The following is a 24662-nucleotide window of genomic DNA, read 5'->3' as shown; positions in this document are numbered from 1 at the left end:
AGCCAAAGTCCGACGCAAAAGGCGCAAACTGAGTGACGGGGCGGATGTTCAGTTGAGGGGGAGTAGAAGGAGCCTTTGGAATGGGCTTTGGAGGAGGCGGTGGTGGCGCGGTGTCCTCTGGGATGGTGAACTTCTCATTCTCGGCTTCAATCTCCGCAAGTCTCTTTCTCCTGCTGCTGCTTCTTCTTGCGCATCAGGAGGAAAATCACTCCGGCGACCACACCAAGTCCCAAGAGCACGCCTATCGCAATTCCTGCCTTTGCGCCTCCAGACAGCCCCTCGGAGCCAACCACCGCGCTTGGGGATGCCGACGCGGAAGATGAGGCAGAGGATGCAGAGACGGCGGTATTTGCTAAGTCGGTGTTTTCTAGAGAGGATGCGGACGAGGTGCTGGTCAGGAAAGTAGTTCTCGCCGGCGATGCGGTTTCTTGGTCTGTCTCTGACGCCTGGGTGGTCTGTTCCGTCTCAGCAGCCCCAGTGCAGTGGTATCTGTCTCCGCGGTAGTTATCGCTGCTGCCGCGGTTGTTGTCGCTTCCGGTGTCATCTGACGAGGACCGTGTCTGTTGAACTGCAGCGCCGACACCCGCTGTCTTGCGCTTGGTACTTGAAGATGTTGAGGATGTCTGGTCCCCGGTTACATAGCCTCCGATCGGCCCATCGAAATCCGGAGTCATTGTCACATAAACCACCGTCACATCGCCATCACCGCGTGCCTCCAGGTGAGCCCCATGGTCTTGGTGAGCATGTGCGTGCACCATTTTGCAAGTCGTTGGGAGGCTGGCGAGCCTTCTGTGACCTTTGAAGTTGAGATTATGAACGCCACAGTACCTCGCAGATCTGCACGCTCAGGCAGACAAGGAAAAAAACAAGCATGGAAGTCCAGACAGTATGAAAGAGTTTATAAGAATATATGATGATCCTATCGTAACAAAGTCTTCAAATGCCGGTGGATGAGATATTTCTCTTCTTTGTTTGCTAAAAGAAGCCGGAATGAAGCAAAGCAAGCGCGCACTGGAGTCAACCTAGCAGTGCGAGCGCGTTAAAGAAAGTGGGAGATGAAAGAAAGGAAACCTGAGTAACCCCAGATATGGTCAGACAGCAGGGCCACGCCCGAGGAAGATGAGTAAAAGAAGGACAGCGAGCTTCCGGGCCGCGAAGTTGAAAAGAGCGTATGGAAGGAAGTAGAGGAGGAGGAGGAGGAGGAGGAAAAGGCCCCAGTGACTCCTTGTGGAGGAAGAGCAGCTGGTACCACCCAGGGGACCAAAAGACAAGAAGTTGGAACTCCTAACCAGTTAGTCGCAGGTGTATATCGCTGCCCGTACGGGTAATTACCGTCGGGCCCTGTGGAAGGAACCACAGGTAAACGAAATGAGTTCAAAGGCTAAATCAGCGGGGTCCCGCCAATCAGTCGCCGGTATCGCCAGGTATGGCCGGGACCGTACTAACCGACTGAGGGGGGGATCACTCGGGGAGCCCCACCCAGCTCAGGGACCACTCCGGGCTGATTGGTGGGGGTCTGATACGGTGCCTGGTTTTGTGACGGTCAGCGCGTACACGAGGAGAGTGATCACAGGCCAGGCTGGATGAATGGACAGGAACCCCTCCATCACCTGCTCCGGTGCGTATGGTAAGCATCTTTCTGCGATGCCCCTCAATCCAATGGACTTGCAGGCTTGACTCGCCAAACGCAAACCTTACCGGAGTTGGCGACATCTCCTTCATAGTAGTGTGTCTCCAAGGCGAGATACTTACGCCTTCTAAGGGAGGTACTTGCGCCGCAGACTAGATATCTACCGGCGGGTGGTCCAACCCAAGCATTAGACTCCCTCCGGGTGGGATTCCTGGACGCATACGCATGGGTTGTGCGCCGGTGGTTGAATGCGATCTTCGCCCATGGGGTGGTCCTGGAGCGAGCACCCATTAATTAGCCAAGCCCCTCTCTGGCCTCCGGCCCTTCCTAGCGCCACCCAACAAATGGAAATGCCTTCCGCCTTCCGATGCCTGTCCTCCCCCCCGTGCAACACCACCACCATCCACCTAGCCTCACCATGCATGCAGCCACCCCATGCGCGCATGGAGACCTGCGATGATGAAACAACGAGGATACGATGATGCTTTTACTACGTCTTAAGCTCCTAGGAGTCTAGGACAGCGTTCACGCCTAGCGACAAGTAGCAAGCACTACTACGGGATTCGTTCGGTCCGCATTTTTGACGACCGTCTCATTTTTTGAACCATGGGGCCTCCGTTCGGCTCCAGAGGTCCAGCCCAGAGAGAACGCTAACTAGCTGTCTGGTTCCAGCTTATGAACATCAGTCCACATCCATGCTGCTATTTATACGTGTCAGTCATCCTCCAGTCGCAGAGGATCTTCTATAGGTTCGTGATGATGAAACGCGCTGCCGAGGCTAGACCCCAGTCCATCCTGTCGGTCGGTCGGTAACGGACCGTCGGCGGCTCCCAGACCTTGGATACGAGGATGTCCGGAAGTTCAGACCGTCGAGGGGCTGAAACGCCCAATGCCTGCCGGGGCGAGCTCTTATAGACTTGCCTGCAAGCGGTGAAGACGTGCCGACCACCTACGTAGATCGCATTTTCGCGGCGGCAGAGCCATGTGAAGAAGCGCCCCCTTTCGCAGAAGGGACCAAAAGCAGTACGATGATCAAAAGGCCGAGAAGTAAGGATGTTTCAAGGCCTGTTATGACGTTAACCATGAGCGACAACCCTTGCCCTCTTCTTTCCGACGTACCTCTTCAGCAGAAAGGCGTTGACTGCTCTCGTAAACCACCAGCTTGCTCACCAGATCGCGGCTCTTGGTAGAGGCTCCTTTAAGGACGTCATCCCATGGCTTGGGAGGGTACTCGTAAAATTGAAACTTCCCCCAGTCCGGAAGACTTTGAGTCTCCTGTGTTGTCCTCGTCAGCGCGTCGACAAATAAACGGGGAGTTTGACCAGATCAAGTGCATACCGGCCAAGTTTCTTCGTCTGGAGTTCCAAGGGTCTGGAATATAGACTGAATGAGTGATAAGTCGCTTCCCAGAGGCCCGGAGTCGAATAGTTGCTTGTGCCCAACAGTTACAGCTTCAGCCATAACACAACCCGCGGCCCAGAGGTCGAGGGCGGCTCCATATCCCTTGGAACCAAACAGGATCTCGGGCGGACGATAGCATGTGGTTCCCACGTCTATGATCTTCTCGTCGGCGGGCTCGGAGCCCATGCTTCCCTCCTTCCAGGCGATTCCAAAGTCCGCCAGGTATGCGGGGCCCTCGGGAGAATCGAGCAATATATTGGATGGTTTGATATCGCGATGCACAAGTCCTAGCTTGTGGACATATGCCAATGCGCTGAACATATCCCGCAGATGAGACTTGGTCTGGGTCGCGGTTAGTGCATCTCGGCGAAGGAGTTGTTCGAAATCGTATCTCATGAAGGGAAAGACGAGAACGAATCGTCCTCCGTCCAGACTGAGAGTCTCCCGCAATGATACAACGTGAGGACTAGCCGCCTCCCGCAGGAGCAGGGCCTCACGTTTAGCGTCGTGTGGTGGGGTCATTAAATGAGGTACGGTCACCTTGACCGCTACTAGGCTACCGTCGGCGTGTCTGGACTTATAGATCATGGAATGGATGCCATCGAAATGAGGGACGCACGACCGATAAGGGCCAATAGCCTCACCTCCGTCCCAGTGCTCCGGGTTGGAGTTGGCACTTGGCTGATCTAGACTATCCATGATGGGAGCTGTCGACCCAGCGATCTCTGCCGCGTCAATGGCCTCTTGACATAGTGTGTCATATTGCTCCTACCCGTTCATGAGCATGGCCCATATATGTCTTGCAAACGAGAGTACGACAGACCTTTGAGGTAGCTTGGTCGAAAGCTTCGCTCTCGAATTTCCTGGCTTGCGACTGGGCCTCGGAGAAGGCCGCGGAGGATGACGCTCTTTGATAGGCAGTCGTTCTGGAAGAGACGGGCATGAGAAGAGGTTCCGACATTCATAGTGACAGTCACATTCTCGGGGGAGAGGAGAGAGATCACCCATGGTCGCAGACTTACAGCGATTGAATGGCTGTCAATCGATCTGTGAAGCCAATGGATATCTTCCAACCGGGGATGGCCATGGTATGGATGTGTAGAAGTGTAGCAGTGTAGAAGTGTAGATGAGTCGGTAGAGCATCAATCTACATAGAAATCCGAGTCACGGCCGTCCGACGGACCATGTGACACTGGCGCGGCGCCTTACCGCCTTAGGCCAGGCTAAGGCTGCCAGGCAGGCTCGGGTCGGCCGCGCCCGATGTTCCGGCGTTGCAAGCGGCCATCGTCATCACATCCTCCTTCCACTCCCACTCCGGCACCAGCTGTCGCTTCTTGGGCCTCCCGGCTTCTTCGCTTGCGCCTCGTCCAATCGCTTGTCCATTCGATGCTGGCCACATTCCACCCTCATTCTTGCTTATTATGCGCCCTCACCCCTCGTAATTCTGCAGTTGTGACCTATGAGAAGTGATGGATCTCTCACGGCAGGAGTATCCGGCGTTGCTGGTACGATACACTTGCTCTTGTCCCCCCCCCCCCCCCAGACCACCCCACCTCGGCATCTCTGTTGCCTTCCGACCTGTCAACCTGGACACGGCTAACCAAAGGACTCGATTCCATGCCACCATAGGCCTCGTTACAGCCCGGCCAAGCCACCAATGTCCTCAATGATCGCATTCGTCTCATCAACAAAGTCAATTCGGACATCGCGGACTGGCTCCAGGTAAGTCCCTGGTTTCTGTGCTTCACACATAAAAGAACCCCCTGGCTAATTACGTTGGTATCTTTGCTGTAATAGGAACGTCGTCGCATTGAAGAAGCATATGTTCAAGGGTTGCGGAAACTGTCTCATCGGCCGCAGCTCGACAATGGAGCCGCACTCGGGTAAGTCCGGTCTTGCCGAGTCTTTGGTCGGAGGTTCAATGCGAATGAGGATGGTAACATCGATAACAGCATATTTCAAATCCCATGGCAGCGGATAGTCGGTGCCACCGAAACCATAGCCTCGTCGCACGAGACCTTTGCGCAGAAGATCGAAGAGGACGTAGAGCGTCCCTTGCGTGAATTCGGCAGCAAGAACCGGGAACTATCGTCAATGCCTGGTGTGCAGAGTGACCTGGCGGCACTGGCGAAAAATTTCGAAGCAGCTCATAAGAAGGTAGAAAAGGCCAGAGAGAAGGGCCCGAAAGGAGCAGACAAACTTGCTGGCGCCGTGGCCGCGGCGGAAGAGATCAGCCAGCAATGGGACTCAAGGGCACCTTTTGTCTTCGAGCAGCTTCAGGCGGTAGATGAAGGCCGCCTCAACCATCTTCGGGATATCCTTACTCAATTGGAAACCCACGAGACGGACCAGGTTGAGCGCTGCCGTCAGGCTGCTGAAAGCTGTCTGAACGTTCTTCTTAACGTGGAGACCGCGGATGAGATCAAGACATTTGCCGCGAAGATCAATGGAGGACGGCCGGTTGTTCCGAGGAGACGGCCAACCTCGCCTCCCCCGGTAGCACCTCTTTCGCCTCCACCCCGCTTGCAGGACGATGCTGCCAGCCAACTATCGGAGCATTCGGGCCCAGGCCGGTCGCTTCCTGGTAAGCATATCTGTCTTCCAAACATCAAGAACTCTTTATTTCATCCGAGATACTGATCCCTGGTTTACAGTCCCAGAACCTCGGCACAGCACTCCTCTTGGTGGTCTCAAGAGGCTAGGGACGGTCATGAACCGGCGTAGGAGCATTGTTCAACCCTCTGGCGCGGGCCCTTTCTTTTCGTCCGACAAGAAACATCGCAGCCCATTCGCCTCCTTCAAGAGAGGAGATTCACGCGATATGCAGATTCCTGAGACCCCCCCAGAAGGGTCGGAACGTCCCGGAACCGCCTTGACTGCCCACGACAGCCATACCGAAGTTCCCAGCATCCCGAGCGAGCCCAACGAGAACGAGGGCTTTGCTGGGGTGGTGTCCAATTCGATGCCCCAGTCCGCACCACCCACTGCGAACGGATCAGCGTCTCATGAGCAGCATGCTGAAGCGGGTCTCACAACCATCAACCCGAACGAGGTAGGTTATAACCGAATTGTAGTTAAGCGTTTCTTGGCTGACCTACTCATCAGTCGCGAGTCGACTCGGAGGGTTTCTCGGAACGGCCCGATACCATCGACGAAATCACAAGAGCACAGAGGGAAGCAGCAGGGTAAGAAGCACATTCTCGAGCGCAAGAATCTGTGGAAACTAACAGCTTTTATAGTCTGGAAGATTCAGGCATGAACTTGACGATCAGAGACCAGCCGATCTTCGAGGACGAAGATCAAGCCAAGCAAGCGATGGACGACATGGCTAATCAGCTTCGACTGGTGAGTAATATTGAGAATGGGCTTGCAAAAAGCAGCGCTGACCTTTCATGCAGCGAGCCCAGCACAGTGGCGTAAGGCGGAATGCTGGAACCTTGCGCGGCCGTCGCGACGTCCGCAATACGGTCTTTATTCCAGGAGGAGACATCCCTGCCATGCCCCCAGCAGTAGATAGTTCTGCTCCTACTTCCCCATCCTTGCAGACGAGGCACATCGCCTCCCCGAGCATTGGCACTGATGACCACGCCATGTCGGATACCACATCTATCCGCTCGGGTCATACCGTACAGAATGCCTCGGGTGTTGTTTCACATCCCGAATTACACGAGCCCGGTCTGAATGCGTCAATCATCGACACGGTTAGTGCGTGGTTCACCGAGGGCGCAATAACCAAATCTTTTGTTGTCGGGGAACTGGCGCTGGCGTACAATGGCACCCCTGACTCGACCCCATTGAGCACCCGGGTCCGTCTGAACAACTTCCAGATCCTCGAAAAGGTGGCCGCAAACCCACACTTCATCAGCGAGGAGAAGGACAAGGATCAGTCGGAGGAGAAGAGGGGCGAATATAGCGTCAACCTCTCCAGCATTACTCGTCCCTCGCCAACCGTGGCCTTCAAATACCAGGTCCACATTGACCCGTCCGATGCCGCAGCCTATTGCCCGGTTATCTTCAAACCCGTGTGGAATATCCAAGAACTTCAGGCTAGCGTAATCATCTTCTACTCCATCAACCCATCGTTTACGTCTCCTGCTGCAGGCAGTTCGATCACCCTCAGAAACCTGGTCCTGACCGTGAACCTGGACACGTCCCCCGTGGAAGACCGCGAGGTGGCTCACGCCACGGCTGCTGTCATGTATCCTAACACTGGGGCAGCATTCCGTCGCAAGCAGTCTGCAGTGACGTGGAAGATCCCCGAGCTGGAGGTCAAGGTTAATTCCGACGCCAAATTGCTGGCACGGTTCTCGACAACTACCAGCTGGCCCCGGAAGGGCAAGGTTGATGCCAAATTCGAGGTCCATTCGATTGACGACGGATCTCGGCTTGGAATTAGCGCAGCTCTACCTGCCGAGTCTACCCCCCAGAAGAGCTATGACCCCTTTGCGGACGAAGAGCCCGGCACGCCAACCTCTGCAGCGCAGTCGACTTTCGAATGGAAGGGCATCCCGACAGCTCGAAAGCTGGTCGGCGCCAAGTACGTCTCGTCCTAAGCCTAAAATACAACCCTCCCCCGGTTGTATTTCTCCTCCACCCACACCCACCTATGTATGAACCAAATAATGCTCTCGTCACGATGAGTGAGAACACACAAAAACGGCCATCCCAGTACATAAACATTCCCCATGATTCTGTACGGCGCTCCGAAATCGAAATTTCCCCTGCTTTTTTTCCTGCTTTTCACCACTCCTAAATTACTTCCGTGCACAAAGCAAGTCTGCCTTTCGTTTTCTGTTCCTGCTTTTGCTTCCTTTCTATTTCCCCTTCCTTTCTTGCTGTTTTTTTTTCTTTCTTTCCCTACTGCTGCTTCTTCGCCCTCTCTTTTGTCATCGTCTCATTCTCGATATCCTTCTCTTCCTTCCTGGTTGCTGGTGGTGTAATCATCGTGCCCTATCTGTCTGTCTGCATGCCTGCCTGCCTGCCTGATCTCTCCTGCAGCACACAAGCTCGGGAGAGAGAAATTTTATGGTCTGTAAATAATTTGTCTCCCCGTGTTATATTATTATCATTATTATCATTCATGAGTTTCTTCTCGCAATGAATGGGTAGCTGGCTCTTACATGTTCATCTCTGCTTGGCATCAAATGGTGAAACCGATGGAGCATGTACGGTACTTGCACTTGCACTTGCACTTGCCTTTGGCTTGGCTTACTTAGCTTGTTGATGAAAGTCGGTCAATGGCTAAAATTTTTGTACTTTGAAAAGTGGTAGATAATGACCATAATGACGGGATGTAGTCATCACTCATTCAGGTAAGCACATCGAAGTATCCTTCATAATTCCGCTGTGCTATATGTGCTAGCTATGCTGTGTAGGAATGGAATAAAGAGAACATGACACCATATTGCCTGTGCCGGGGAATCACATCACATCACATCACTTGAACCACCAACAACCCAAGACTCCACCCCTTACCCGCCATCCAAATCCAATGGAAAGAAAAACGCAGAGTTACATACGAGCAGCTCTCGTGGTCTTATCAAAGAAATCCAACGTCATGGCGGCAAGGAAACAGGGGATATCTTTCCGCTCTTCGACCCAGAACTTGATCAGGTGCTTGATCTCCAGAGCAAAAAGACTGTTGGGACCGCCCGAGATCTTCATCGTGCCGTTTTCGCCATCGAAGATGATCGAGTTCTCTTCGCCGTTGCCCATGCTTCCTGGGCCGCTTGGGTCGGAAGGCCCATCCTGGTCGCCGTGTCGGTAGGCGGGCGAAAGGTGGAACATGGAGGTGACCCGGACGCGACCATTGGGGAGGAAATCCAGTTTGTAGCCTAGGAGGGAGGCCACTGCTTCGCGGAATTCCGACGACTTGGCCGTCCAGATCTCCTTGAGTCGGCGCATGCGCTTCTCCTTGTCGGCAACGACTCGCTCCATGTCTTGGATCTCCAGCTTCATGCTTTCTAGAGTGGTGACGGGGACGACGCTCGATTCCATGCGGTCGCCACGCAGTTGTGCGAGGAGATCTTGGTTTTCTGCCTTCAGGGTTCTGATGGTGGAGAGCTTAAGATTTTCTGCCTCCGCGGTGGGATTGTCGCGCAGTTCGAGGACGCGAGTCCGTGACTTGGCCTTGAGGTGTTTGACTTGCGACTTGCTGGCCTGGAGCTCTTTGCGCAGCAGAGTTGCGGCTTGCTCGGACTTCGTCAGCGACTCCTGCAAAGTTCTAGTCTTGCGGGACAAAACGGCAAGACGTTCGCTATCCGCTTCGCTTTCAGCTGGAGAAAGCGGTCGCTTGAGTCCCCGAGGCTGGGACTCCTCCTGCTGGGATGTCTCACGCTGGGCAAGCTCCTCGTGGGCTTTGGCCAATTCGGCCCTATACTCATCGACGAGCTTTTCCAGGTTGCCGATTTGCTCGGACTTTTGCTCGTCAAACTGACTTTGTTCCGCGTTCATCGTCACCTCTTCCGTCTCAAAAGTCTTGAGCTGAGCGCGAAGATACTCCACTTCTTTCACAGCAAGGGTGCGTTGCCGCTCAAGTCTGGACTTGAGCCGGCTATCCGGCATGGCCCCTCCAGCAGTAGAGCTAGCGCTGCGAAGTTTCTCGATTTCCTGTCGCAGGTTGGTTTTTTCGGCTTCTAGGCTCTTAATCGACTCGTCTTTCTCCAAAAACTGTGCCTCGATGCTGCCTAGCCTGTCCACAAGAGAGGCTTTTTCGATGCGCTCCTGTAACAAAGCCTTCACTACCGTTTCCGGTGAGTCGAACTCTGCTGGCTGATCATTGTCTTGTAGGAGACTGGTCCAAGACCGTCGCTCATCTTCAAGAATCTGCTTCTGAATTTGAACCGTTCCAAGTTCAGACTCAACGCCCTTCATTAAATGTAGCTGGGTTTCCAACGATCTTTTCTGCTCCTCCACAACCTCGACATTCTTCTGGATTTTCCGAAGGTGCCGCAATTCGGCACTTTGTTCACGGTTTGCCGTTTCCAAGTTCCTAATGTGGTTGACTTGCTCCGAAAGCTCTCGCTTAAGGACTGCCAGCGTCTCTGTATCAGTCCCTTCGGCTTTCAAACGGAGGTTCTCCGTTTCCAAATCAGCGACTTCTGCTTCCCGCTCACGCAACTTTTCTTGCGTGGTCTGCACATCACCGCGAGCAGCTTGCAGTTCATTCTGCAATTCTTCGAGTGTTTTCTGGAGGGACGATCGAATGGTCTCGAATTCTGTGATCTGATATTTGTACTGCCGTTCCTGGTCAAGCAGCTGTGCCTTGGTGTCCTCGGCATCTTCCTGCATAGTTTGGTTCTGATCCTGTAGACTTCTGATCCGTCGCTCCAGGCCCACCTTCTCGTTGAGGGCATTGTCCTGCGCCTCCTTTAATTCTTTCGCAAGGGTCTCGCTCTTATGGCTGGCACGATGACTGTTGGTTTCGGCGACCTGGAGTAAACCTCCACAGTTAGACTGGAATCAATGTAGTGTGTAAAGGGGAGAGCGAACCTGAGCTTTCCGAAAGTCCGAATCCGCCTTCAGCTGCAAATCGCGTAGGTCCTTCTCATGGTGCAGCACCATCAAGTCCCTTTCTTGCTTGAAGTTTTCCAGCTCATATCTCAGAGTGTTGACCTGCACAAGGAGCTCCTCTTTCTCCGTATCTAAACCGGGCAGAAACGTCAGTCCTGGGAGCTGCGTTGGCCATGAGGGACGTGGGCTTACCAGGTTTCGGAGGGTAGACAGGGCGGACTGATTGTTGCATCGCATCTGGTGCCGGGGGGAGCGACAAGGGGGATTCCCCTCGAAGCGTGTCCCGGAAGGAGCGCGAATTCACACTCGAATTCATCTGACCTCATCAGCCTCCTGGCAGTGTGCCGCAACACTTGCTGGACTTACGTTGGATCAATAAGGCAGGCTATGGGGCACCTGCATATGCAATTGCCCGCGATATCATCAATGGATAATGGGTCCCATGCAAAAAATTCAGAGCCATCCAGAAACCCCGGCGTAGGCTGACGAGAAGGACGTCACTCATCCGAATGATGCTTCATCAACTGTTTTCGATGGAGGGACGGCCGCGCATCCCGAATAGGCATGCGCTGAGTCAGCCAGTTCGCTCACCGCCCGCGCAAGCTCCGGGGCCCGAAACGGACTAGCGCCGAAATTTTGAAAATGGATTTCGAATTTTTGCGGGTTTCGCAGCGGCCGACGACTATTCCACCCAACGCCCACCGCCGTCTATCTCGACCCTTCCCCCTCTTCCGCATCAGATCAAATCCCTGAGTGGGTCTACTATTCACAATGGGCAAGGACAAGACCGAGAAGAAGGACAAGCGCGAGAAGAAGGAGAAGCGCTCGGAGAAGGACGGTGTCCACAAGAGCAGCAAGAAGGACAAGAAGGAGAAGAAGGACAAGACCGTTCTCGCCGACGCCGTCGAGAAGGAGCTCACCACCAAGGTTCTGGAGGGCATTGACGAGGCTGTCTCTGAGACCCCCGTCGTCAATGGCACTGAGGACATGGAGGTTGACGCCGCCCCCGTTGGCGCGCTCGTTCCTTTCGCCAGCCCTCTGGTCGAGGACAAGGCCGCTAAGAAGTGCCTGAAGAGTGTCAAGAAGGGTAAGATGCCTCGCGTGCCCTATAATGTCTTTTCTTTTCTTTTTTTTTTTTTTGCGGGCACATCACAGATCCTTGCTTGTCTCAACGAGTTGAATGCGACTTGCCCTCACCATGTTCCTCCATATTGAAGCGGGACATTCTTCCGTGTTGCACGTTGCACTGCAATGCAGATGCTGACTACTTGTTACAACAGCCGCCGTCAACAAGTGCCTCAAGCGTGGTGTGAAGGAGGTCGTCAAGGCTCTCCGCAAGTCGCCCGTCCCCGCCGCCAACGCCAAAATCGGCATCCCCAACGCCGTCGTCATCCTTGCCGCCGACATCTCCCCCATGGACGTCATCTCCCACATTCCCGTTCTGTGCGAGGACCACGGTATCCCATATGTTTTCGTCACATCCCGAGCTGAGCTCGGCAACTCGGCTGCCACGAAACGCCCCACCAGTGTCGTGATGGTTGTGCCCAAGTCGGCGTCGAAGGGCAAGAAGGGCGAGGATGATGAGGACTTCAGCGAGGTGTTCGAGGAGCTGGCTAAGCTCGCCCAGAAGGAGCTCAAGCGGGTGAACCTGTGAAGGTTCAGCTGGACTTCTGAATCCATCCTTCCATTGTTCTGATGTTTCTTAATTCTACGGCTTCTTTATGTGTCTTGTCACTTTGCTGCTATGGCTGTACAGTTCCACTTTGTTCTTGTCTGACAAGGCAGTGCATGTCTTCGGGGGTCTGGCCTTTGGGACGTGTTCATTGGGTTGCTCTTTTCTGATGTGTCCGTTGCAAACTTGGCGTTCTCAAATGGTGTATGAAAAAAAGGCAGGAAGTATCCAATAAAATCCAAAACATGACAAGATTTTTCTCGTAAGGGATGCGTAGATGGGAGTTGCAGAGAGAAAAGGGCCAGGGACTGCAGTCTTACTAGGGCACCATCCACTATCTATATCCATCATCCCGAGGCTGGGTTGCTCTTTCTGCATCTGACCCGACATGGAAGGCGGCCCGAGACGGCTTAGCGCGCAGCAGCCACCAGCTCCGCCCAGGCCTTCCCCGGCTGGACCCAACCCATCCCCTTCGATGTATAGCATCAACGGGCTTTGCTAGTACTAGCCAGAGTGTTAGTATGTCGTGGCTACCCCATCGCATCGTCCATCGGCCTTACTGCTCCCTCCTTGGTACCTTTGTCCTTTGGAAAGCTTTCCTGCTTCTCCTGGCCGTGCTCGCTCCCGGCCCCGGGTATGACACCTCTACGACCTTGGCTCAATGGAGCAGCAGTGGTCCTGATGGACCCATTCCCGCCCTTTTGAGACGGATATCCATCAAGTTGACCCGATGGGACGCCATATACTTTACCGAAGCCGCAAGACGGGGCTATCTGTTTGAGCAAGAATGGGCGTTCAGCTATGCTGTCAACAGACTCATCAATTTCGTGACCAATGGTGAGAACGGCATCCATGTTGTCTCATACTTCTGCGACTGAAACTTCTGCCAGGCGTGCAGCATATATGCGCTTTTGATTATGAATTCGGGGAAAGCCTGGTCAGCATCGCTGTATCTCATGGGGCTCATGCCATGTCGGTATTGTTTCTCCACCGTCTGGCATGCACCATACTCCCCGGGATGCAGGGCCGCAGGCTGGCCTTCATTGCAGCATGCTTACATATAATCTCGCCTGCCGGGTTGTTTATGTCGGCTCCCAATGCAGAGAGCATATATTCTCTCCTGAGCTTCACGGGCGCTCTTCTATTTGCCCAAAGTTTCGGTTCGTCGGGCGGTTCAACAGGTACCCAAGATGGTCTGCTGGTGCTGGCTGGCATTGTGTGTGGATTAGCGACGAGTGTTCGCGGTAATGGCCTTCTTAATGGCCTTCTCTTTCTTGAGGAAGCCTTTGGGATTTCTTATTCGTTGACACAATGTTTCACGTTCGACAAGTTTCGCCGTCTATTTGCGGTTAGTCTTGGGGGTATATGCACGGGGCTTGGATTTGTGCTCCCGCAATACCTTGCTTACCGGGAGTTCTGCGTCGACTACACATCTACTCATGTAGGTGCACCACGAGTCTGGTGCAATCGAGCTCTTCCCAGTATCTACAGCTTTGTGCAAGATCATTATTGGTATGTTTTCCCCTGTGCTTGGTGGAGGTATACTAATCCTCGTAGGAATAACGGGTTTCTTCGATATTGGACTTTGTCTAATGTGCCCTTATTTGCATTGGCTAGTCCCATGCTAGTGATCTTAACATATTCTGCTTTTTGGTCTCTTGATGCCGAGTCAGATTTGAATAGGACGTCAATGGCTCTAAAAGAGCAAGTTGAATCCCGGCCGCAACTGGCAGGTCGCCTGCTGCGTAGTCTCGCAGCATCCCAGATCATCCTTACCGTTCAGGTATTTCTCTGCAATCATGTTCAGATCATCACGCGCCTGTCTTCAGGCTATCCCGTGTGGTATATCTGGGTTGCAGCTTTGCTGGTCAGAAAGTACCCGGTGGGGACCTCGAGAGATGAGCAGACCCGGGATAAGGGTAAGGACTGGTACGCAAATGCAATTGTCCAGTATATGGTGATATATGGCATTGTTCAGGGCGCGCTCTTTGCGTCTTTCCTGCCACCAGCCTGAGAATGTGTGTTGTACCAGGCGAGTGATCTAATATAGGTATAATAAATTCAGCGAATACTTCCAGCCAGTGTACTCCGTCCTAAAGTTATCTCCGGAATCTTGGATTAATGCCACAATATGTCACTTGCAAGCGAAGAGCGATGATTCTTACCGCTGATGGCTATATATCTCTGTGGAACGGGTCATGTTGTCTCGGCTCAATCCCAGTAAGACGAAGGAGGGTTACACAAAGTCGGGGAGTCGACGGACCCAACTTTGGAAGCGGCGTCGCCTCGCGGCTTCCTCCTGCATTTAAACTACTGCAGACCGTTCAGGAAGTCCCTGGGTTGGAAGGCGCGATCCGATGGCACGTCGTCCCCGAAATGGATATCAACCCGTTGCTCGCACATCGCGAGATGGAGTCGAAGAAGAAATCGGCCTCGAGGACCTCGAATCAGCCAGTCGCCGTGGACCTGCCCCTGTCGAAGCTGCCAGGGTAAGAAGAAGGCGGCCCAGGCACTGTTTTCCCCTCTTGAATCTTCGTGGAACGATATCCTCCATTTTTTGTATTCTTGTCGGTCTCATTGTCTTCACTTTCCTCCTGGTTCCATCTTACACCAATCTCCCCCCACATTATACTGCGCTTCGAGATGCCGTGCAACAGTCCACGGCGCCTGGTCGAGGGAACCTACGCAACTCGACTGTCTTCATCGCTGCCAGCCTCTATGACAGGAACGGGGCCCTGGCAAGCGGACCGTGGGGTCAGAGTCTTCTCAATTTGATTGATATGATAGGACCAGACAAGGTCTTTCTCAGCATCTACGAGAATGATAGCGGACAGGCTGGACAGCATGCTCTTCAGCAGTTGAGCGATCGGGCCACCTGCAACAAATCCATTGTGTATGAGGAGCACTTCAACTTCACAGGGTTCCCCACCGTCACTCTCCCAGATGGATCGGAACACGTCCGACGCGTCGCCTTTCTGGCCGAAGTGCGCAACCGGGCCTTGCGTCCTTTAGAAGAGCATCCCGAGCTCCAGTTCGACCGGCTTTTGTTCCTGAACGATGTTTATTTCAACGCACTTGACGCCTTGCAACTCCTCTTTTCGACGAACACTCAGAACGGCGTACCGGACTATCGAGCCGCCTGTGCGGTGGACTTTATCAATCCATTCAAGTTCTATGATACATTCGCATCGCGCGATCTGGAGGGATACGGGACGGGGCTCCCATTTTATCCGTGGTTTGCCGCCGCCGGTCAGGCCCAAAGTCGACAAGATGTCCTGCATGGGAAAGATGCTGTGAGGGTGCGCAGTTGCTGGGGCGGGATGGTCGCGTTTGATGCCCGATTCTTCCAGCATCCACTTCAGTCCTCGATTTCTGCCATCGACTATGATCAAGAAGGGTACATGGACCGCGACGTGCCGGTACGATTTCGCGCCGAGGAAGATCTTTTCTGGGAATCGTCCGAATGTTGTCTGATCCATGCGGATATTCAAAGGCCACCGTCGCCTGCCATCAGCAAGCAGGAGGATACAGGCATCTATATGAACCCGTTCATCCGCGTCGCGTATCACCCTCGATCGTTTAGCTGGCTGGGAACCACCCGTCGGGTCGAGAAGTTATATTCTGTGGTGCACGGGATCGCGAGTCGGATTGCAGGCTTGCCAGTATACAACCCGCGCCGGGCGGAGGTTGCGGGCGAGGAAGTGCAAGAACGGGTCTGGGTGCCGGATGGGTCGGGCTACGGCGGCACATTTCTGATGGTCAACCGAACTGCCAGCTACGATGGATTCTGCGGTCGATGGGATCTCCAGGTTCTCACGAGTCGGGAGGAGAGCGGAGAGGGTGGTTGGAAGTCCGTTCCGGTCCCGGCTTAGAGTGCATTTATCGGCCATCATTCTCAGCAAGGTGATGATGGCCATGAGGTGGAACTCTCGATCAATACAAATCCTATATACGGGAAGTTTGCAGACGCTCTCTAATTAAGAAGCATGTCATCTCACCCTGGATACTATTAACTCAATCACAAGTCAAGAATCATACGGAGCAATCTTTTAAGTCATTCATATCATCTATATAAATTCACTAATACAACCCAGAAGGACACAGTCCTCCCATACAACACAATGCCAGAGACCATTCTTCAAGGCCACCAATCATTATACAGGATTAAAAAAAATACACACCGCTTTGTTTTTCATAACCTCATCTCATCCATCATACTATCATAGCGTAGCCCATGACCGACCACTTAGGCCCGCTGGTCAGACTGCAGATGCTGGTACCACTGCTGATCATCAACGCCCTTCTGGCGCCCAGCCGCCGTGCCAGCAGGACCACTCTCGACATTCCTGCGCTGGAACCCGCCCTGCGCAACCCGACCGGGGTCATTCTCCCCGCCAATATCAGTCGTGTAGCTCGCGTTAGGCGCATCATCGGGGACATCCCCCTCCTTCAAGCCCCTGCCCTTTGGCTGGGCCGAACCATAACCCTGACTCTGGCTCAGACTGCTATATCCACTCCCACTAGCAGCACTAGCCGGAGCCTGTCGACCCTGACCCTGACCCTGACTTTGACTTTGGCTCAACTTCTGCGAAGCAGGATACTCCCCCGCGTGAATCCCCAACTCCTTCTTCGCGCCCGTCGGTCCACCGACGTAGCCGCTTCCATGCGCGCCAGGGTAATTGCCCTGTCCGCCCAGTCCCTCGGGGTACTTGTCGGCGAAATCGGCGTTGGAGTCCAGCTTGGTTGCGCCGGAGGTGTTGGTGGTCCGGGTGGTCGATTGGCCCGAGGACACGCCCATGGGCTCGGAACCCCGGTTTTGGGCGAATGTGCCGCCGTGCGTGGCGGATTCGGCGGCCAGAGAGTCGTTCAGGACGGGGCCGGCGGGTTCGTGGATGGGGTTGGTGTGGCGGGTTGGGTCGGTTGTTACCTGGAGGTAGTGATGGTGGTGGTGGTTAGTGGGTGGAGGGATGAAGGGATGGGGATGGGGATGGGGATGGGGAGGATTGGACATACCTTGGTGCTGCGCTGGCCGGAGGGGATGGGCTGGCCTTGGAGATCCATAGTTGTTTATGTATGTATTGTATATGGGTGTGTAGGTAGGTAGGTTGGTAGGTAGGTACTAGGTTGGTAGGTAGGTGTGTGATTTGATATGGACTGGTGTAGTGTTGATGTGCTGTAGAAAGTATTGTTTGAACAATCGTAGCTTCTTCAATGATTTAGAATAATCATTTCTCCCTCTATTCCAGCCCAACATCAGCCATCTATATATCCCACCACCTCCACCACCACCACCACAGCCAGAATCCAGATGGCGTCAACCTCAGGTTACTTTGACAAAGTCGAAACGAAACCCTCAGATCGCATGATGTCATCCTGACATTACAAACCCACCCCCCATCCCATCATCTCATCCATTCATTCCATCCCATCATCTCTCATTATCTCATCCAGCGCAATGTAAGGAGTAAGATGGATGGAATGTGTTGCAACCGGTACGTCAACGAACAGTGCCAGCTACATAGTTAGTACTTACAGACGGTGATTTCACCAGTGGCGTCAATGTGCGGTCGCAGACAGGGAACGCGCATCGGTCGGCAGGTACTATTAGTGGGAAGTGGGAAGGTCTAGATCCGTAACCGGGCAGAGACGGGCCCACTTTAACTTGTCTGGTTGCCTTTTCCGGTTGGGCTACGATGGATGTGATGCATGCGTGCAGTGGTTGGTTGGGAGGGGTTCCGGGTCGCGGTTGAGGAGTTGGGGAGTTGGGGGGGGGGGTTCTGTTACATAGTACATAGTGCATAGTTTATAGTACTAGTAGTATATGGTAGTGGGTGGATGGTACTGGTATCTTCTCTATAGTTGTAGTTATCTACTATCTATGTGTACCTACTTGATGATACTTTGTATGTTGCGGCGCTTATCAGGGTAGAGGGGGTCTAAATTCATGACGTCATAGGAAGGGATGGTTGCTGGTCGATTGCAGACTGTTTTTGCATTCTATTCCAAGCTTCAGAGAATAATAGCAGACGATGTTTTTTTTTTTTCTGTCTTTCTTTATGATCAAGAAGCTTGTCAATGGAGATTGTCGGCGGTTGCATGGGCCCATGGTCGCCAGGGTCCCGATTCAGGATCGCGGCGCGAGAGATCCGTGCTGATTGGTTCCGGTTGCACTCTATATTTGCACACCTTAAATGCACTTTGAACTATCTATGATAATATTTTGAGATGAAGACTTGATTTTTGATATTTTCAATATAGAGTAGATGGTATGTATGCTGTAGATATACAAATTACCACAAATCTATATCTCAACAAAGTAGTAATCAAGCGAAGTAGTCAAGACATAAGTAATAAATACTAAGAGATAATAATCAAAAGATCCGTTTTATCATCATTAAATCACTGAATCATAATAATACAGCCCATAACCCAATCCCATTCCAACCCAACCAGAGCGATACTCAAAAAAAAATACCACTCTTCCCTTCCCTTCTATACACACCATACATTAAATTCAAAAGTAATCAAAACCCAATCACCGGTACAGAGCATCCCTCGGCAACCCATCCAGGTTATCCTTGCCCTGCCGACCCACCCCGCTCAGCGGTTGCGTGTTCTTGTGCAATTCCTCCCCAGACTCCCGGACACTGCTGCTGGCCGTCGCCGGCTCGCGCAGGGCACTGTTGTTCTCTCCCGAGACGGGGGCCTCGATGCCGCCCGAGCCGACGTTGACGGTCCGCTGGTCGGCCGAGTTCCAGTCGCTGGCCCGGGGCGGCTGGTCGGGCAGAGGCAGGTTGGACTTGGTGTGTTCGATCTGGCTGGCCTTGCTGGCGTTGTTCTGGTCGACGACGGACTGGGTTTTTTTGTTAGTGTGTGGTGGTGTGTGTGGTTGGGATGGTGGGTGAGTGGTGCATACCTTCATGGCGGAGATGTTGGAGTTCTTGGGGGTGTTGCCGGCTCCGGCGTGGGAGGCGTGCGATTCGGCCTTGCGGAGGTCTTGGGTGGTGGTGTGGAAGGTCTGGTCGGACATTTTGGATGTGTAGTTGGGATTAGGTAGGTTAGACGTTGGAGTGTGGACGTGTGGTTTGTAGAGTAGGTTGCTTTGTTTCTTGTGAGGGAGTGGTTTGGATTGGATAGATAGATGAAAAGCAAAAGAAAACCCTTTGCAGGATTCCTCGCTGTTTAATATGTCCTGGGGAGTGGGAGTGGGTGTGGGTGTGAAATGGACGGTGGTGACGTTGACTGCGGCGACGTCATCCAACTCGGCCTCGCCTTGGTTCGCCTCACGCAATGGAGCCCGATGACTACACAGTACTGATGTTCCATGAAAAAAAAAAATGGAGAAAGTTGAACGAATCAGACGTCATGAGCAGCAAGTCACTCATTCCAGTCAGTCGTGAACTCGTCTTGGAGGCTGGTGTGGGGTGTGTTGGCAATGGCAGGGTCTTCGTTCCTGAGATCATTATAGCCTTTTCCTTTTGTTTCTGGTTCTTTTCCTATTTCAAAAGAGTATTTCTTCTAAATGCCTTATTTTTACGTCGGTGAAGAACACAACCTGAGCCAAGACTGGAGTGCAAGACTCCGTCATATCAATGATGCCATGCCAGATCCGTGGCGGCGATTCAATACCGTGTAGTAGTACTCAAGGACATCATCGTGCAGCGACACTAATGTTGTATCTTTCTGTATCTTGGATCTTTGGTGCTACTGCTGGAACAAGAGCAATCTGACGGTCCATATTGGATACTGCAGCTCTTCAAGAATGAATGAAGCCTTGCTGATTCAGACTCAATTGAAACAATATCGTCAGTGTCATTGTCTTTAAACCCAATTGGTACTATTTGCGACCGGCTATCCATTCTTGACATGCACTATAGCGTGTTTATATACTACCAGTATGATTACAAAATATAAAACATTCTCAATGTGATAAATCCTAATAAATCCCGAACAAGAGCATCTTCAATCTGGAGCATCTTGAAAGCATACAAGAACCGCCGTTATACCAAACGAAATAGCATCCACATCTCCCTCGATTCAGTGACCCTTCTAATTACCAATCAGTCAGCCATTTTCAATTCCAAAATCACTCATCCCTTCTGAACTCATGAACCGCCCGCACACTTGCAGCTATACTAGACCACACACAACACACCCCTTATAACTCATAACAAATGAATAATCACTCACCTGACCCCGTTCATCATTCATGCCAATAACCGGCTCCGGAGCCTTAGGATGCTCCTCCTTGGCCTTCTTCCCATGCTCCTGTCCTCCCCTCCCCGTAGTGCCCTGAGGTCTAGCGGCATCCGCAACGCCCTCACTCTCCTCGCGATCCTTCATCGCCGACGCCGACGCATCAGTCACGGGGTCCGTAACATCGCGCTTCTTTGTCCGATTGACCGGGTGTTCTTCTGACCCTCTCCCCTGCCATTCCTTGGCCAGGCCGCTGTTTAATCGACTCTGCACGCCCGAAATAACAGCTGGCTGGCGGACCGACCGAGATAAAAGCCCACGAGCAGCGGACGTGAGCCTTGAGACTGGATGCAAAATGCGAGTGGTGGACATGTTGATCTGTATGTGCTACCTTGTCTGGAGTGGCTTGTATATAATTATAGCTCTCGAAGATTGCAGTATTTGAGACTTCAATTTATCAGAAGTAGTTGATTTCGCAACAGAACCAGAACGTCCGAATGCAATGCTGTATCCAATGTTAATATTTAGTATCAATGAATTCTGGTTCCGAGTGTCATGCGATGACGTCTCGATGCGGCCATGGGTCCAATCCAATCCAATCCAATCCATCCCAGCAACTGCTTCGGGATACACGGTAGGGCTTAGGGCTGTCTCTTCCCCGCCTTCTTATCGATAACAAGAACATCGACATCGACACTGTACGGCCTAGCATCCTCCCTTCCCCTCCCAAGTACAACACCCCATGCAAACAATCTCCCCCCATTGCTGCTAAAACAGAACCAAACCCCAACAGGATGAAGCGCGACTACCTCCCCATCGAGACCCTGTCCGCCTGGACAAGGCTCAACGGGATCGCGGTCGAGGGCGTCGCGTTCCGGAAGCTGCGGGCGGACGATGGAACAGACAAGGGGTCTGCGATCGTGGCGACGGGGAGCCAGAATGGTGGTGGGAATGGTGAAAGGCCAGAGTCTGAGGAGAGTGGGGTCGTGGCTCCAGGGGTCACGGTGCTTTTGCGGGTGCCTTCCGATTTGGTCCTCTCGCTGGGCTTCGTTGAGGACTATGCCAAGTCGGATAGGCAGCTTCGGGAGGTATTGGAGGCTGTGGGGGGGGTTGGACGAGTATGTACATGTTTATGTTTATGTTTATGGCTTGATTTTTCTCGGATATGATGATGATGGATAGAGTGATGGTATTATATATCTATTCCTGAACTAAGCTAATAGATAAATACAGACAGCCCGAGGCGCGATACTGATCTTCCTCCTGGTGCAACTTACGCATTCGAGCCCGGACTACGCGCACGAGCGCCACGCAATCGGGCTGTCGAGTCCGTGGACCGAGTATGTGAAATACATGCCGGCTTTCGTGCTATTGCCTACCTTCTACACCGACGAGGAGCAGGAGCTGTTACGGGGAACGTCGTTGAGGCTGGCCGTGCATGCGAAAATCGCGTCCCTGGAGAAGGAATTCGAGCATCTGCGCCGGTCCACGGAAGGTCACGCCTGGTGTGAGAAGTACTGGTGGAGTGAGGATACGGGGAAGCTTACGTTTGACGATTGGAAGCATGTCGATGCGTTGTATCGGTCGCGGATGGTGGACCTGCCGCGGCATGGACATGCCATGGTCCCGTGCATTGATATGGCGAACCATGCGGCGGAGGGCACGGTGAAGGCTTTATATAATGAGGATGAGGATGGGAATGCGGTGCTCCAGATGCGGGATGGGAAGAGCTTGCGCGAGGGTGAGGAGGTCACGATTTCGTGAGTATTGAATTCATTTCATGCGCGGGGTATTGGGCGGTGCTGATGGTGATGATGGGATGAAGGTACGGCGACGATAAACCTGCTTCGGAGATGATCTTTTCTTATGGGTTCCTTGATGGAGAGAAAGCGACGGCGAACCAGATCTTCCTAGATTTGGATATCCCGGACGACGATCCGTTGAAGATTGCGAAGAAGGCATTCTGCAAGGATGCACCCGGGGTGAAATTATCCAGCACCGCCATAGACTCGGAGACAGGCGCCACTACGAGTTGGGATAGTCCGATCATCTGGTGGGCATGTGTAAACGAGGAGGATGGGCTTGACTTCAATGTGCTCCAGACAACTGACGGGGGGCGGGAGCTCCGAGCTACCTGGAAAGGAGACGATGTGAAAGATCCGGGTTGCCTCAGAGAACTCCTAGCCGCAGATCCTCAGTGGGACATTTACCAGCTCAGGGCTGTGGTGCTCATCCTCGAGCGACTGGAGACGCAGTTCTTTGTGCTGCGACAGACCGACCCGATGGTTCTGGAGATCCACGAGAACGAGGACATGCGTGCCATCTTCAGAACGGAGGTGTTCGACACCGTCCTGAAGCTGCGGGATCTGGAGTCCAGCCTGCTGGAGAAAGGCATCGAGGACCTCGTGAGAGAGGTGAGTGCTCGCCGTGACCCATCCACTTGCCCTGCCGTGCCGTGGAGGTACATGCTAACGATGGGCCGCCCCAGCGAGAGAATCTAATGGCCAGCCCGGCGGTCAGCCGCTATCTTACTCAGCAGTCCGGTGATGTCGAGGAGGAGGACGATTTCTCGTAACTGCCACAAATCCGGGGCTCATGCGACCTAAGTACGGGGTCATCCAGGCCAGAAGGAGGCAATAGTGTATTGAAATTACCCCGAGCGTAACAGGCTAGTTGTTTCGAGAGGACGCATGATCCATCACCAAGGCTCAAGCCAAGGGCGCCAAAACGTGGAGGCCGATCTGAGTTTGCGACTTACCCACCGCGGGGTAGTGATCCTTCAATCAGATCCGGGCTGCGACTACCCCGGTTGGGGGATGTCCCGTAAACTTGGGGGCGCCCCCCCAGGACCTTCTGGGCCGGGGGGGGGGGGGGATTTCTTAGTTTCTTGGCCTTATTCGGGCGAGAGCCAGTGATTCAGGCTTCAGAGTTCAAGAGTTCAGTGCAAACCGTTTTGGTGACGCAAGTCGCAACGCTTTATTCGAGTTTACAAAGTTCAGGCCCAGGCCGATGTCGCATGTTGATGCGCCCCGAAAACTCCGCTGGTGTATCGTGTCGAGACAAAAGTAGAGGAGCTAGATACTTGCTTTTTGCTTTGTGAGGGATATAGTATAGTGTATGAGGCTATGCCGTGCATAAAACAAACCCTTGAATGTTAAATCATGAATGAAACACACGCCCTGCCTTTCGATGATTCAGGGTCTGAGGCGCTACGTCTCCGGGGCGTCATGATCGACCCCCAGATGGAAGCGAGCAGGAAGGACCCTGGCCCGGCTAGGTACGATCCTGGCCACGAGAGGGGTCTAGAGGCTGGTTCCGATGCTCTAGAAATCGAAATGCAGCGCCCGGGCATGCATCCCGCGGCGTTGTGCACTCGTACAGCTCCACGGTATTGTACTTCCGTCCTCGGAACGGGGATGCGCAGACTCAGCTCAGAGAGCAGCTCCGGAATAATATGGCACGTTAACCCACGGAACAGCGACAGGAGATGGGACTCTGATCATCTCCCCCAGACACCACGCTCTGTCATGGTTGGTGAACCAGCCTCAGGCAGCTCCAGAGGACCCGAAGGTTCTGGCCTCCACTTCTGCGATTTCTCGGCCAACACTCGGCCAAGGACCATCCTACACCGAGCAACGGCCAGTCTTCCCTCGGAGCAATCAGGACATGATAGATTGTTATTGACAATAGAAATCGATAGGGCGCAGAAACTTCACTTGGTCTGTCCCACCCTGCCGAGATAAAGAAATTCACAAAAAAAGAAATAGTTTCATCAAACAAGCGCAGCTGGAGAGCTGTTGATATGATTATTGATTGTGGACTATCTATCTACTCGTAGATCTTCCGGCTTTCCCCACCAGAATCCTCAGGCTCGAGTCCTGAGCTGTTCCAGTCAATGGGGATACGAGGAAAGTAAGCAGGGCTTACCGAGAAGCAGGCAATCGGGGAGAGTTCACACTCCACGATCTACCAGCCGTCCAGCGCCGGGGGAAAGTGGCAACCTGGAGGAGCGAGCGCATTATCATTTCCAGAACCAGGGGAATCGGACACTCTGTCGGGGAGGGCCAGGAGAAAGGACCCTAACGGGAATGGCTCGGAGAACATTCGGAGTCTCCGCCGGGTGGGTTTTGCGGGCGGGATTTGGACGGCGATGCATCGGACGCACCACGTCTGTCGGTAAATGAACAGGGATTATTCGACCTGGTTCAATATCACATCGCTGATTGCGACAATAATAGTTCGAGGGTCGGA

General features: G+C 53.2%; 13 protein-coding genes across 13 annotated transcripts; 7 read left to right on the top strand and 6 right to left on the bottom strand.

Moving 5' to 3' along the window:
• BO70DRAFT_69165 (uncharacterized protein) lies at nucleotides 1-1143 on the bottom strand. Its single transcript, XM_025548649.1, has one exon. It carries the CDS (start codon nucleotides 756-758, stop codon nucleotides 147-149), a length of 612 nt encoding a protein of 203 aa, XP_025398123.1. The 5' UTR covers nucleotides 759-1143; the 3' UTR covers nucleotides 1-146.
• BO70DRAFT_363500 (uncharacterized protein) lies at nucleotides 924-1678 on the top strand. The gene has a single exon (XM_025543581.1). It carries the CDS (start codon nucleotides 1369-1371, stop codon nucleotides 1585-1587), a length of 219 nt encoding a protein of 72 aa, XP_025398122.1. The 5' UTR covers nucleotides 924-1368; the 3' UTR covers nucleotides 1588-1678.
• A 984-nt stretch (nucleotides 1679-2662) lies between these two features.
• On the bottom strand, nucleotides 2663-4118 carry BO70DRAFT_294568 (putative cell division protein kinase (Ctk1); the record flags this gene model as incomplete). Its single annotated transcript, XM_025539482.1, has 5 exons — nucleotides 2663-2695; nucleotides 2750-2905; nucleotides 2969-3799; nucleotides 3855-3957; nucleotides 4054-4118. 5 exons carry the CDS (start codon nucleotides 4116-4118, stop codon nucleotides 2663-2665), a joined length of 1188 nt encoding a protein of 395 aa, XP_025398121.1.
• A 382-nt stretch (nucleotides 4119-4500) lies between these two features.
• Nucleotides 4501-7584, top strand: BO70DRAFT_294795 (uncharacterized protein; the record flags this gene model as incomplete). The annotated part of the gene is made up of 8 exons (XM_025539486.1): nucleotides 4501-4536; nucleotides 4661-4753; nucleotides 4829-4914; nucleotides 4984-5615; nucleotides 5686-6083; nucleotides 6137-6216; nucleotides 6271-6376; nucleotides 6430-7584. 8 exons carry the CDS (start codon nucleotides 4501-4503, stop codon nucleotides 7582-7584), a joined length of 2586 nt encoding a protein of 861 aa, XP_025398120.1.
• A 2823-nt stretch (nucleotides 7585-10407) lies between these two features.
• On the bottom strand, nucleotides 10408-10916 carry BO70DRAFT_69040 (coiled-coil domain-containing protein MAD1). Its single transcript, XM_025548648.1, has one exon. It carries the CDS (start codon nucleotides 10778-10780, stop codon nucleotides 10493-10495), a length of 288 nt encoding a protein of 95 aa, XP_025398119.1. The 5' UTR covers nucleotides 10781-10916; the 3' UTR covers nucleotides 10408-10492.
• Nucleotides 10917-11218: 302 nt separating this feature from the next.
• On the top strand, nucleotides 11219-12465 carry BO70DRAFT_317759 (L30e-like protein). Its single transcript, XM_025540396.1, has 2 exons — nucleotides 11219-11630; nucleotides 11824-12465. The coding sequence occupies exons 1-2, from the start codon at nucleotides 11315-11317 to the stop codon at nucleotides 12195-12197; spliced, it is 690 nt and encodes a 229-aa protein (XP_025398118.1). The 5' UTR covers nucleotides 11219-11314; the 3' UTR covers nucleotides 12198-12465.
• A 233-nt stretch (nucleotides 12466-12698) lies between these two features.
• On the top strand, nucleotides 12699-14260 carry BO70DRAFT_363494 (DUF409 domain protein). The gene is made up of 3 exons (XM_025543580.1): nucleotides 12699-13052; nucleotides 13106-13727; nucleotides 13773-14260. Exons 1-3 carry the CDS (start codon nucleotides 12737-12739, stop codon nucleotides 14227-14229), a joined length of 1395 nt encoding a protein of 464 aa, XP_025398117.1. The 5' UTR covers nucleotides 12699-12736; the 3' UTR covers nucleotides 14230-14260.
• Nucleotides 14261-14550: 290 nt separating this feature from the next.
• On the top strand, nucleotides 14551-16087 carry BO70DRAFT_388346 (glycosyltransferase family 69 protein; the record flags this gene model as incomplete). Its single annotated transcript, XM_025545983.1, has 1 exon — nucleotides 14551-16087. The coding sequence occupies exon 1, from the start codon at nucleotides 14573-14575 to the stop codon at nucleotides 16085-16087; it is 1515 nt and encodes a 504-aa protein (XP_025398116.1). The 5' UTR covers nucleotides 14551-14572.
• A 374-nt stretch (nucleotides 16088-16461) lies between these two features.
• BO70DRAFT_353970 (uncharacterized protein) lies at nucleotides 16462-17276 on the bottom strand (the record flags this gene model as incomplete). Its single annotated transcript, XM_025541842.1, has 2 exons — nucleotides 16462-17142; nucleotides 17229-17276. 2 exons carry the CDS (start codon nucleotides 17274-17276, stop codon nucleotides 16462-16464), a joined length of 729 nt encoding a protein of 242 aa, XP_025398115.1.
• A 1321-nt stretch (nucleotides 17277-18597) lies between these two features.
• Nucleotides 18598-19431, bottom strand: BO70DRAFT_363489 (uncharacterized protein). Its single transcript, XM_025543579.1, has 2 exons — nucleotides 19132-19431; nucleotides 18598-19068 (listed from the first exon to the last, which is right to left on the bottom strand). Exons 1-2 carry the CDS (start codon nucleotides 19243-19245, stop codon nucleotides 18751-18753), a joined length of 432 nt encoding a protein of 143 aa, XP_025398114.1. The 5' UTR covers nucleotides 19246-19431; the 3' UTR covers nucleotides 18598-18750.
• A 650-nt stretch (nucleotides 19432-20081) lies between these two features.
• BO70DRAFT_363488 (uncharacterized protein) lies at nucleotides 20082-20946 on the bottom strand. The gene is made up of 2 exons (XM_025543578.1): nucleotides 20406-20946; nucleotides 20082-20264 (listed from the first exon to the last, which is right to left on the bottom strand). Exons 1-2 carry the CDS (start codon nucleotides 20781-20783, stop codon nucleotides 20253-20255), a joined length of 390 nt encoding a protein of 129 aa, XP_025398113.1. The 5' UTR covers nucleotides 20784-20946; the 3' UTR covers nucleotides 20082-20252.
• A 198-nt stretch (nucleotides 20947-21144) lies between these two features.
• Nucleotides 21145-23240, top strand: BO70DRAFT_430466 (SET domain-containing protein). Its single transcript, XM_025548161.1, has 4 exons — nucleotides 21145-21529; nucleotides 21645-22171; nucleotides 22237-22825; nucleotides 22900-23240. Exons 1-4 carry the CDS (start codon nucleotides 21206-21208, stop codon nucleotides 22984-22986), a joined length of 1527 nt encoding a protein of 508 aa, XP_025398112.1. The 5' UTR covers nucleotides 21145-21205; the 3' UTR covers nucleotides 22987-23240.
• Nucleotides 23241-23413: 173 nt separating this feature from the next.
• BO70DRAFT_68971 (uncharacterized protein) lies at nucleotides 23414-24373 on the top strand. The gene has a single exon (XM_025548647.1). The coding sequence runs from the start codon at nucleotides 23573-23575 to the stop codon at nucleotides 24152-24154; it is 582 nt and encodes a 193-aa protein (XP_025398111.1). The 5' UTR covers nucleotides 23414-23572; the 3' UTR covers nucleotides 24155-24373.
• The last annotated feature ends 289 nt before the right edge of the window (nucleotides 24374-24662 follow it).

Source organism: Aspergillus heteromorphus, assembly GCF_003184545.1.
Source record: "Aspergillus heteromorphus CBS 117.55 chromosome Unknown BO70scaffold_18, whole genome shotgun sequence".
NCBI lineage: Eukaryota > Fungi > Ascomycota > Eurotiomycetes > Eurotiales > Aspergillaceae > Aspergillus > Aspergillus heteromorphus.
The sequence above is the reverse complement of the archived record's forward strand: the minus strand, read 5'-3'. Positions and strand labels throughout refer to the sequence as shown.